The following is a 12,500-nucleotide window of genomic DNA, read 5'->3' on the forward strand; positions in this document are numbered from 1 at the left end:
AATTATATACTTTACAAGCTGCTCATGTTTTTCTTTAAAACATTTATTTTTAATTCTCGCCACATTAAAGGATATTACGATGCACTTTTTGGCTGATGAGCCAAATCTGATTTGCCAAGAAGGTCACATGGTGTGAATCTGTTAATAATCAGACTAAGAGCTCGATCAGAATAAACAACATTCATGTATACACCTCATTTGGTGTAGAGTAAACAGTCTGAAGCCAATCCAAAAGAGATTCCTATCTGATCACATGCGGAGGCTAATCTTTTCAGCATGCTTCATTTTACAGTATGATGTTGGAGCACTTCAGTATCTCGGGTTATTTCGAGGTTTATGACTGGGTCAGACTCTGACCACTCGCATCCATGTAATACTCTGCGACTGTCACTAAATTTATCTTTATAATCTGCTTTATGGACAGATTAGATGGGAGAGTGGGAGTCACAGAGCCAGAATCATTGGCAGTGATCTTCCCTTGTGAAAAAGGTGAGCTTCCTAACATCTCCGCTTTCCCTTTATTTAACACATACCGCTGAGGGCAAGTCCGTGTAAGATGTAGCACGTTTCGTTTTACACGTAACTAGGTCAACGACCCAAATCTACAGTCACCTTGTAAATGATTGGTGGAAGTCTTCGGGTCTGAAGCCTTGTTACAGAGCTGAGGATTATGGGAAAGATCGAACAACTTCCTCTCCCTGTTCATGTCACATCAGGGAATAGACGTGTACAGTACCTCCATGTGTACAGTATAATAATAAAACGCAATATAACGTATATATGATATCATAAATCCCTGAAGACATTTCTGCGATGAACAATATGCATCATGATATAAAGGCGACTATGAACTCATGTATGCGGAAGAGGGCAGTTAGCAAGACAGCAGTTCAGAAAAGATTTAAGTCTCATTTCGCTTGTAGTCACTTGTGGGCTTGTAGCTACCGTTACTCTTGTCTCATGTGGGCGTGGCTTGTACAGTTTTTCATTTTGTTTGTTTTTTGTTTCAGTGTGCTATATGGATAACTTCTAAACCTAACTAATTAAACACAAATTTAACAACACACTAATCAGTGTGAAAATTAGCTTTTCGATTTACGTTACATGCTCGGCTTTGCACTAACGTCATTGGCAGACTAGCAAAGCAAGCTAACTGTACTAGCAATGTACTTTCACCAGACGCACCGATGATCTCTGCTACTTCTTTCCAGTCTTTATTTTTCTTCGTAATATCTCTGTAGGCATTTAATGAAATATGATATGAGAAGATGAAACCACCGATTCTTGTAAATGGAAACGAATTGCGAGTAGGGACTAAAGTTGTGAGTGGCGAAATGAAGAAACGTTGGATGACACGTGCCGTAGGATTGGTCCGAGGAACTGTTCGAGACAGTTGTATGGATTTGTCGCTTTGCTGCATCACAGGTAATTTGCATACAAGTCGCACCGTCGAACTAAAGTTGCAGCTTGGTGTTGCAAACATACACAGAAAATGAGCTGTTGCTTTGTCGCTTGCTAGTCTGTATGTAGTGTTAGCCTTCACTAGTCCCACCCGGTAGCTGTCGTGTGATAGGAGAGCGCTAGCTAGCGGGTGTTTTTGCAAATGGGAGAAATTGGGAGAAAATGGTGTTTAAAAAAAAAACAGATACAGATCTTTCAGAATGCTGTGCTGTCTCTGGCTGATTGTTGGAAAAGTGCTTGTGGCACATGTTTATTTTTCTAAAAACACATCATTAACTTTTTAGATCCACTGAAATAACCAAAGAAGCGTGTAGATCAACTCTTCCTGTTCGATCAGGTAAATTTGCGGATGATCGTAAATCTGATTTTTCGGGACTTGCTCTGTAAAGGGTTCAAGGTTTCTGTTTTGCTGGTGTTCGTCTGTCTGCGTGAGGAGGTGAGGCATCTCACACTGGCTCCTTGTTCAAAGAGCTACTGAAAGTGTGTCAGGCAAGACGTGAGGGGACTCCAGATCTTACCCCAAGACGCGCTGCCTTTCAGATTCATTATGCAGGCGTATGCTAATCCGTGCCTCGCTAATCCAAACATGCTCCTCACCCCGAGGATGATTCTGACACAATCGGCATGTTTAACCAGGTCGGTGCTAACAATGAGTAAGGGCTGTGATTGACCTGTTTTGCACCGCTCGGTGGTGAAGCGATCAGAGGTTAAACACAGTGCACTAGCTGACCAGAAGCAAGTTTATTTAAACCTGGCTCTGATGCTGAGGAGGGACGGGAGCCGAGCCGGTCTGGATTAATTAGACGAATCAAAGCGAATGGGAAAGAGGAGTCAGAAACACTGCAGCCACTGTGTTCTCCCATGCCTCTCTATCAAAGAGTCGGATTCTCTGTAATTCTCTTTATGTTCATCCCCCGTGACGGCTGAAACACAGCACACACTGGGCATCATTAGATTTTACCCAGCGCTCCGAGGACTGTGCTGTGTGAACCGTGATACCTGGATAATATCTGTGGGAAAAAAACTGAAATAAAATGACACACTTTACTAATTACCTCGTGTTCATTCAGCCATCGTAAGATCGGTGCTTGATGTTTTTCTCTTCTTTAATTTTGTCCTGGAGCTCCATTATATCAGGCCTCATTTATCGACCTGAATATGAACAAATTTATTCGTATTCATAATTTCATGGTATTCGTGGAAAGACTTCGTTTGGAAAAATGTGAGTTTGTGTAAATTTTATGTATAAGGACACTCATAAAGGTGAACCTCAGGTCAGTCAAAAAGATTTCGATGAATGGATTATGGGGTCAAGTTTAAATCATTAATTATTTCAATAAATGAATTTAATCAGAAATTATGCAATCCAAAACAAATGAAGCCAGGTCTATCCCAAGAACATCGGTCGTGAGGCGGGAATACGCCGTTTCCTTATTTTAGTTATTTATAGAAACAAGAACGAGACTCGCCCTCAGTCACTCTTTCCGAAGTTCAGCCAAAGTTCACCTGAACTCGAATCTCCTTCCACCAATTCCATCTAACCTCCTGACTTGTAATAATAATCTAATCTAATCCAACAGCCAATCTGTTGTGAATAACATCAGTGAGTCTGTTTCTTCTCTTCATTAGAAAGAAAATAATCTCATAATGATCACATGTGGAAATTTTAGGGTCTTGCTATGATTTGTGGGACATAAGTCAATGCATTGAAAAAAAAAAAATGGCTGTGAATAAGTTTTTCCCGTCACTGGGAGCTGTTACCATGGTAACCGTGGTAACCGGGTTAACCATCACCATGCACAGGCCTAGTGTGTGCAGTCACTGAGCAGTCATTAGGCTTCCTACCTGCCTCACAAAGGTTAATGTGCTGTAATAAGATATAGTTATGAAGTCAGGCGTGTATATCTTACATCTGAGAGGCAGGACGCTTCAGTTTGATAAGCGCCGTTTGATAAGCTCTCGTATACGGCTATCACAGCCAGCTCAGAGAGGTGCTCTATCAATATATAACACGGTGAAGTGACCTTTCCTTCCTTCATTCCTGTTCACCGGCTCATAAATTATACTTTTGAAAATGCTGTGTTCGCTTCCGAATTTTCCAAAAATAAGAGCGTTGAGGCTTCAGGCTGGCTTTTGTCTCTCGGTATCAGTAATAGATGGTGAAATATTAATGAGAGGAGCAAACTGATTGCTCGGCTCACAAAAACGTGACGTATCTGAGAGCCTGGAGCGAGACGCTTGATCACAAGACGAGCTTTAAATCCCGAGAATAAAGTGACTAAGCTCAACTCAGCCTAGTTCACGCTGGATTTTTTTGGTCGACACGCTGTTCTTAGCGAATTCGTGCCGTATTGATTCGAGCGAGTCTGGACAGTCTGTCTGTGATGCAGGTTACAGATTTAGCCAGGAACAATCGATGTGCTTCGAGGCACAGGAGAAGAGGCTATCTCCTGTGAACAGCATGAGCCGTAGTCATGACAGGAGAACCCGAGGATTTTCACTCGCTCGCTCGTTTGCACATGATCGTCCTACACTCGGAGCTTCCTGAGCTTTGGCTGAGCCCGGCAAAAAGTTTTCTCTTCTATTCCCCACAGCGAGGTGTGAGTCAGTGTGCTGCAAGCCAGTGGCATGAAAAGCAGCGCCAAGACACCTCCAACACTCCTGCTTTCTTTAGCACCAGCTCCAGCAGCAGCCTTCAGCAGCTTTGTGGCTCATCACGCTAAGGTTTCCTCACCACGGGTGGGAAAAAATGTGCCGTTGCAGCTTAGTGCACAAGATGTGTGTGACGTCTAGTATACACATTATACTGAAATTTAACAGCTGATCAGGAAGGGGTTAAGTGTGAGCGCAGACCAGCTCCTTCCTAATCAAGTGGATCTATTTATTAGTGATAAGCGCATTTATTACACTTCATACACTTAATAAAAGCAATAATAGTAGTTAATTTTAGTGTCTTTAATGGGACATTATCAGTTTGGCTAGTTCTAGCTAGCTAGTATTGTATTAGCTGAACGTAACATACGCTACAATCTAGGGCGGTATAATATTGATATGACAGATTATCGTATATGTATTTATTAGGTTTTTTTGCCTGTTTTTATTTTTAAATAATTGCAAACTGACTGAATGTAGATGATGTGATGTTAAAAATGTGTACATAATTTTTACAAAAAACAAAACATTTTTCTCTTTGTTGTTTTTAACATTTTTAAAAATAAAAATGTTATTTTTTAAATATAAAAAATAGCGATACTTTATTTTTAAATGTGTTTATTAATAATACAAATATTATTTTTAACTTGGTTTTTTTAACGCAACACTACTGTATTTCTGGGAAATTGTAAGCAAGCCTATATATCATGATACATATCGCGTATCGTAGAAATGCCTTTTCGTAGAAAATGACTTTGCTGTTGCCAAAAATAACACTTACAGAAAAGCACGATTATGTTAAACCCTAAGTAGTGAGCATATTTAGTGAATATAAAGTCTTTTGGGGTATTTGTTATTAAACTGTTGCTGTGAAGTAGACTGTTAACTGTTAATTAATTAATTGAATAATGACTTTCGAAAGTCTAAACGTAAATTTTTACTAAATCTATTGATTCGACAGAACGTTACATTTTGGGCATCATGTGTTTTTAATGGCAAGAGTGAAAGAATGTTTGGCCTTAAAAAAAGAAAAAGTGTTAGTGTGTGTACGTGCTAGCCGATGCGCTGCAGTGGCTGAGCTGCATTACTGGACAATTTAGTGATTATGACGTGTTCTTTCACTGTTTGGTCGCCATTTTGTAATTTCCATTTTTTCGAGCTTTACCTTTTATGGACTTTTGTGGGCGTGGTTAAATGTAAATCCGCTGTGACATGAACACTCTTGGGAATTTTTACGGGTAATTTTGACATGGTATTTATCAGCATACGCACATGAGTGCAAAGAAAATCAGTGTTACTGAAACTTTTAGTTCGGTTTGCACGCTGTACAACTTTATGAAAAGATTATTGGTCAATTTATGAATGAGGATTATACGCAGTGATGGACCAGCGTTTAGACGTGTTTGTTTTTAAGTTATGTAGCATTCTGGGTGCATGTTTGGAAAAACGCAGCACGTTATAAATACCTGTAAAGCTGTGTTTGCGTCAGAAATTTTGATTGCTTACTGTTTCACAAGCGCTTGCCCTTAATATTCACTCAGATGTAAAAGGCAAGCGCGGCTCGGAGAGGTATGATTCATACGACCTCGTGTTTTACACTGAAGTGCATTAGCCTTCACAAGAATACAGTCTGCTTTCTCTGCTGAATGAGTCAAAGCAAATGTTCTTCCAATAAACAGATCCTTGAGCTTTAATCGAGAGGTTTGACAAGGGGAGAACAGAACTTTCAAAGTGGTTGAACAATCAGTTTTTGGATTTTTAGTAGGCTGATGATTAAACTCTGAGAGTGAGTGAGATGTTTTCATCGTGGTGTTGAGAGAAGACTCTTGAGGAAAGCCGTCGTCACGTGGCCGAGTTGTCGATAGTTCTGCTGGTGTCATGGCTTTAATGAGTTTAATTACAGGGCATCCACTCCCTTCCTCCCTCGCACTGGCTGAGGGATAGACCGAAGACATTCCTGCTGAGATCTGCTCTATCTCTCTCTGTCTCCTCCCCCTCTCCGTGCGGTCTAATCCAGCTCATCTCAATCCACCAGACTCTGTTCGTGTGTGTGTGTGTGTGTGTGTGTGTCCTGCTGAAACCCCTCAAGACGTTCATGGTTAATTATTTATGGAACCCAATCAATGTTTTGCCAGTAGATTGAATAAACAGCTCAGTATCACCTTCTCGTGGATCAGTGATCACCAAACATGTTCCTTCACATGAAGTGTTTTTGAGAAGAACTCAGAAGGATTTCAGCTGTTCGCAGGCGTTTAGCATTAAACAAGGTGGTAAACGGGAAGTAGAAGGCTGAGAGGATGCAGAGGACAGCGTTTCAACTGCTTTAACACTTGTTTTTAGACAGGATGTGGAAAAAGAGCTGCTCAAATAACTGCCCCTAATGTGTATTCACACCAGCCGCTACAGCAGGGCAATTTCTTAGCAATTTCTCTATTTTTTTTTTTAAAAAAAAGCACAAATTATTTCATTTTATGAGGGTGAATCAAATTTAAAAAAAAAAAAAAAAATTCAAAGTGTGACATATGGTAGAACTGAATTGATTTTTTTTTCTAAAGGAATCTGGAACACTTGCATTGAAGAAAAAAACTTGAACAAAAAAAAAACTAATAATAAAGAGTCCAAAGTGGGGAAAAAAAGCTTTTCATTTGACTGGCCGTCATATATTTAAAAAAAATAATTATTATTTATTAATTTTGCTTTTTTTTCTGTTATTTATTGTATGTGTTTATTTTTTATTTTATTTTATGTTTTTTTTATTATTTGATTGTATTTCTTCTTGCTTTTCATTTTATGTAATCTTTTATTTTAATTTAGTTTTTATTTCAGTTTTTCAAATGTGTGATAAGGTATAAATACTTGCTTGGTACTCCTGTGTGGCAGTAAATCACTAGCTAACTTTCAATACTTTGAAGTCTTAATTTAAAGAGTTACATGCTGATGTATAATGTGTATACATAACTTATGATGTATTCTTATGTGAGACATATAAAGTGATTAGGAATATGAATTGTATTCTAATGTCACTTGGATGGAATTTATCCAAGAAATGCAAAGAATTATAAGGTACATTATACAATATTTGTAAGGTTCATAGGCTGCTTAGTCTGTGTATGAAACATGCACCATAAACACCAGGACCCAAAGCAACTAAAACACACATCATAGGTGAACAGTTTTAATCATTAGCTTTGAAACATTCAACATATAAAAAATCTATTTTGTATTTGTCTTAAATGTTACTTAAAACATTATGAATAATATTTTTCAGACGTCTTAAATATAACGAATCGAATAAATATTTTTTCAGGTACAGTACTTTACATGAATGTCGCTATTACAATTATGGCATAGTGGCAACCCTGAAGTTCTGATTCTGTCCAAAATTTGTAAAATATTGTGATAATAAACGCGATATAATCGCCCGTCTCTACTGACAACTCGCAACAGGTCAGTGGATGAAACATTCTGATGCTTCTGTTTCACTCAAAAGCTTCTCTGACCTTCAGAAGGTTTTAGATACGAGCATAAAGTAGCTTAATCCAGCACCTGGATTATTCCCTCCAGATTATCACTCTGCTCCATTAGCCGGATTAGATCCCTGCTGGATTAGCGCTGGGGTCTGTAGGAAGGGGGACCTGGGTTCAGGCTACCAAAATTATGATCACGTGTTGCTCATGCGGCTCAGTCAGTCAGTCAGTCCAACCATCCATTCATCCATCCGTCTTAAGTGAAAACATCTTAAATATAGGCTAATTTATTTAATATGATACAGTGCTTTGCAAAAGTATTCAACCTCCTTAAGTCAGCTGATTCGTCTGGATCTACAACTGACACTTTGATTTTTCCAGCCAGTGTTTTTATTGCAAACCAATATCCTCTCAAATTAAATTTACAAAGTGAAATTCATTATTTGTCATCAGGTCTTTAAACAAACAATAAAACTGTGAGTAAGTATTCAACCCCTTCAGACTAGTACTTGGTAGAGCCACCTTTTGCCGCAGTAACAGCTTTAAGTCTGTTTAAGTCTAAGTTCCTACCAGCTTTGGACATCGTGATTTTTCACTCAGTCTTCCGGACAGTTTTGCTCCAGGTTCTTCAGGTTGGTCGGATGTTGTTTATTGACTGCAGTTTTCAAACAGTGCCACAGATTCTCAATGGGATTCAGAACTTGACTTTTTTTTTTTTTTTCCAACAGCCTGAAGCAGGTTCTTTCATAATATCCCTCTGTATTTTTGCTCCTTCCATTCTCCCTGCAATTTTGACAAGAAGCCCAGGTTCAGGGGATGAAAAGCGTCCCCAGAGCATGATGCTGCCACCACCGTGTTTCACTGTAGGCAAGGCTTTAATTGAGGTGTGGCCTGTGTTAGGTTTGTGCCACATATAGTTCTTTGAAACTCATCTCGAACAAATATCTCGATCTTGGTCTCTACACACTAAAAAACCACACCTTCACTGGGTCACCCTCATGCTCAATTATGTAGAGCTCTTGCAGTGTTTGTGTGGTGCACCTTCACTCCACTCTCAGCCACTGTCCTCTTTAACTCCTTCAGAGTAACTGTTGGCCTCACTGTGGCTTCCCTCACCAGTCTCTGTCTTGTTTTTGTGCCGAGTTTTGAGGTAGTGCTTATCTAAGTGGTGCGTGAGTGGCGTGAAGTAGCTTCCATTTCCTCACTATTGATCCAACAATACTGCTATGTCCAACCTTTTAGATATAATTTTACACTCGATTCCTAAGTTATGAAACTCTATTACCTTACTTTAACGGTCTTAAAATTCTCCATCTAAGGAAGTCTTCATTTTCACTCCTTTCCTTCACACTGACAGTGTCTTTGTTGACAGTTTAACTGAGGTGTTTTTTTTGTTCAGGAAATGGGATCTGTTTTAATATTTCACAGGTGAAGGTCAGTTATAAGTCTGTTGTGTCCTCGTTAAGACAGTATCTTCCATATGGAGCTTCTGGAACCTGGGGGGATGAATACTTATGCAAACAGCATTTTTCAGTATTTGATTTTCTTTGAAATAGCCTACTTGCTGACTAATAATTTCATTGTAAGAGAACTCGAGTTTGCAGTGAAAATATTGACGGGAGGAATATTTGTATTTTGTCTTTTGTTATTCAGAAAAATGATCAATTCCGGGGGGTTGAATACTTTTGCAAGCCACTGCATTTGAGTGTTTATCGCTTGAAATAATTAAAATTATTTGCAAATGGAATAAGACAATTTTTTGTTTGTTTGTTTGCCTAGAAATTGTTTAAAATAATGTTATCACTCTTAATTATTGGCTATTAATATTAAAGCTAATAATAAAAATAATCTGATTATCTGATTGTTCAGTATTTCAGATGTTTTCACTTACGATTTTAGTTTTGCAGTGTTCTGCGTGGCCCTTTAGCTTTCAAAAACACAGTGAAATAAGAAGAGAAAACAAAAGGAAAAAAAGAAAAGTGAAAAAAAAACCAGTGATGGCTACATCCATGCTCTGGTATAATTAGTTTTTCTTCTTTCAGCTCTCTAACATCCCACTTTGATGACTTCTTGTCGTCACTAAAGCTGTTATTTCTGCAGCTTTGATTCCGGCTTCCTCGTGGACAGCTTTCTCAGCCTCGCAGTCTCATGTGTGCTGATGTAAAATATCAGACAGCTGATGTTGTCGGAGTTGCTGTTAGCGTGGAGCCGGTGCAGAGCTGTCGGTTGTGTGGCATCGCGCTGGATCCAGGACCTCACTGCTCACCACGGCTCCCAGCTGGAGTCTCAGATTAGCAGCAGGAAGGAACCTGAGGATTGTTTGTAGCTTGTGATGTTCCATAACGCCTGTGATGAGGTGCGCTGGGACGTGACGCTACACGCTCCAAATATTAGCCTTCTGAGGATTTACCACGGAGTGTCACAGTGTCCTGATTGTTATGAAAGTAGCATCTGTTGGGATTTGGTTTTCTGTATGATTGGCCCGATGTACCGTCTTTATTTTAAACAAGATTATCTGCTGCCTGTCATTTAACGTGAACTTTTTTTTAAACTAAACCTGCGATTGCATCTACAACATCGCAGACCAACACAACTGAGCTTTCGCAAGTCGTTCACTTTCAATGAACGCTTTAGATTTACGGCAAATCTAAAAAAAAGGGTAGAGCAAGTGTCTGTGGAGTGGGGCATGAGGTGGGCGGGGCATGGAGTGGGCGGGGCAAGTTTAACAGAGTTTAATTGTATGCAAATAAGACACAACGCGATGCGGTGACCACTAATGAGAATAAATGATATTCTTTTTTTCCTCACTGTGGACTTAAAGAGGGCAGAATACCTAAATAGTGCCTATTTTTTTTGTCACAGCGACTGTTTTTGACTTTTTTCCTCCATAATTTTCATTAAATGTGGGAAGACATCTGGTTCTGTAGCTAGGTGTGTACGTTATTTTTGCCAGGCACTAGGAAACCATGGCAACCAGCAGCGAACTCGCACAAAAACGTCGGATTTGTTAACATGGCAAGTTTTTGTTTTTATATTTGTGAAGGGTGCTTGGGCCCCACACATCTCTGCTTGTACACACATTAGAAAAATTGAATGATGTAAAAAATAAATAAATAAAAAAAAACCCCTCCAGCTCTCAGAATTGGATCAGTGCCTCAGTAGCAAAAAAAAAAAAGGAATCAAAGGAGAAGTCTCGTTTGTGCTGACCTTTGAGTTCCTTGTCAGAGACGTGAGCGAAGCAGAGAGATGATAAATCTATTTTTTAACGTTCAGCAGCAGTGTGTTGGGCTTTTAGTGCTCTGACGGCGCATCAGACTGACTGATAATAAAATGAACATCAGACATGGCTGAAGAGAGCACTGAAGGCCATGTGGGGTTGAAGAATTGGCCCTCGCGTGCTCTCAGTTTCTCACCGTACTCGTCTCTCTGTTCTTCTCTTCTCACTCAGGTCTGTGACTGACCCCCGGGACGGTAAACGTGTGGCCCTCAAAAAGATGCCCAACGTCTTCCAGAACCTCGTCTCCTGTAAGAGGGTCTTCCGCGAGCTGAAAATGCTCTGCTTCTTCAAGCACGACAACGTGAGTTCACTCAGACGCTCAGTGACGGAAAAGTAAAAAATATGTGCCGTCTGTCTGTTAGTGTCTTTCTTTCTTTTTCTTTCTTTCTTTCTTTCTTTCTTTCTTTTGTTTTGGCATGTCTGGTTTTCTTTCTTGCTTGCACATCTGGTTTTCTTTCTTGCTTGCTTGCATTTCTTTTTCTTTCTTTCTTTCTTTCTTTCTTTCTTGCTTGCTTGCTTGCTTGCATTTCTTCCTTCCTTTCTTTCTTTCTTTCTTTCTTTCTTGCTTGCTTGCTTTTCTTGCTTGCATTTCTTTCTTTCTTTCTTGCTTGCTTGCATTTCTTGCTTGCATTTCTTTCTCTTTCTTTCTTTCTTTCTTTCTTTTTCTTTCTTGCTTGCTTGCATTTCTTTCTTTCTTTCTTTCTTTCTTTCTTGCATTTCTTTCTTGCATTTCTTTCTTTCTTTCTTTCTTGCTTGCTTGCATTTCTTGCTTGCATTTCTTGCTTGCATTTCTTTCTTTCTTTCTTTTGTTTTGGCATGTCTTGTTCTCTTTCTTTCTTTCTTTCTTTTTCTTTCTTGCTTGCTTGCATTTCTTTCTTTCTTTCTTTCTTTTGTTTTGGCATGTCTTGTTCTCTTTCTTTCTTTCATGCTTGCTTGCTTGCACATCATGTTTTCATTCCTTCTTTCTTTCTTTCTTTCTTTCTTTGTCTCGGTTGCTGGTAGCTGAGTGTGCTTGTTGGTGGTGTGTGATCTCGGCCAGGCTGATGTCATGTGAAGGTTAGTATCAGTGTCTGTGCTCATTGTCGTCACTGCCATTGACCCTGTGGACTTGTTCTCTCTCTCTCTCTCTCTCTCTCTCTCTCTCTCTCTCTCTCTCAGGTCCTGTCAGCTCTGGACATCCTGCAGCCTCCTCACATTGACTACTTTGAGGAAATGTATCCTAAGCAGGCGCAGTGAGCAGTGAGCAGTGAGCAGGTTATTTCCTGGGTGGTGTTCAGTGTGGTGTTCAGTAAGACCTCACTGTTTTTTCTTTGCATTTTGTGCAGTATCAGTGTAGGTTTAATTTACTGATCGAATGTTCGAGAGAACAACAACAGCAAAACGTGAGTACTTATCCCTGTTCTCAGTGCGGATTGAGGGCGTGCTTTCCTGGGAAAATAATCAGTGACGGTGTGAAGAAGCGCTCTTATTGCTGCCACCTTGAAATTGATTATTTTGCTATAACAGGATGTCCCGAAGTGTTTTATTCCTCTTATACCACACCAATTTTCCAACGATTACAATTTTTTACGGAGTATTTCTATCCATTTTGTCTGTACGTGAGAGTGTAAATTTTACTGGAGGTGTTTGAGTCTGTGTATTTT

General features: G+C 39.5%; 1 protein-coding gene across 1 annotated transcript in view; it reads left to right on the forward strand.

Annotated features, from left to right (window-relative positions):
- The window catches only part of nlk2 (nemo-like kinase, type 2), a 94,078-nt gene that overhangs the window by 32,089 nt on the left and 49,489 nt on the right, over positions 1-12,500 (forward strand). Inside the window, exons 2-3 of the mRNA XM_026934778.3 lie at positions 11,029-11,158; positions 12,016-12,071. Of these exons, the coding sequence (XP_026790579.2) occupies positions 11,029-11,158; positions 12,016-12,071 (186 nt within the window). The remainder of the gene's footprint in view (positions 1-11,028; positions 11,159-12,015; positions 12,072-12,500) is intronic.

Source organism: Pangasianodon hypophthalmus, chromosome 14, assembly GCF_027358585.1.
Source record: "Pangasianodon hypophthalmus isolate fPanHyp1 chromosome 14, fPanHyp1.pri, whole genome shotgun sequence".
NCBI lineage: Eukaryota > Metazoa > Chordata > Actinopteri > Siluriformes > Pangasiidae > Pangasianodon > Pangasianodon hypophthalmus.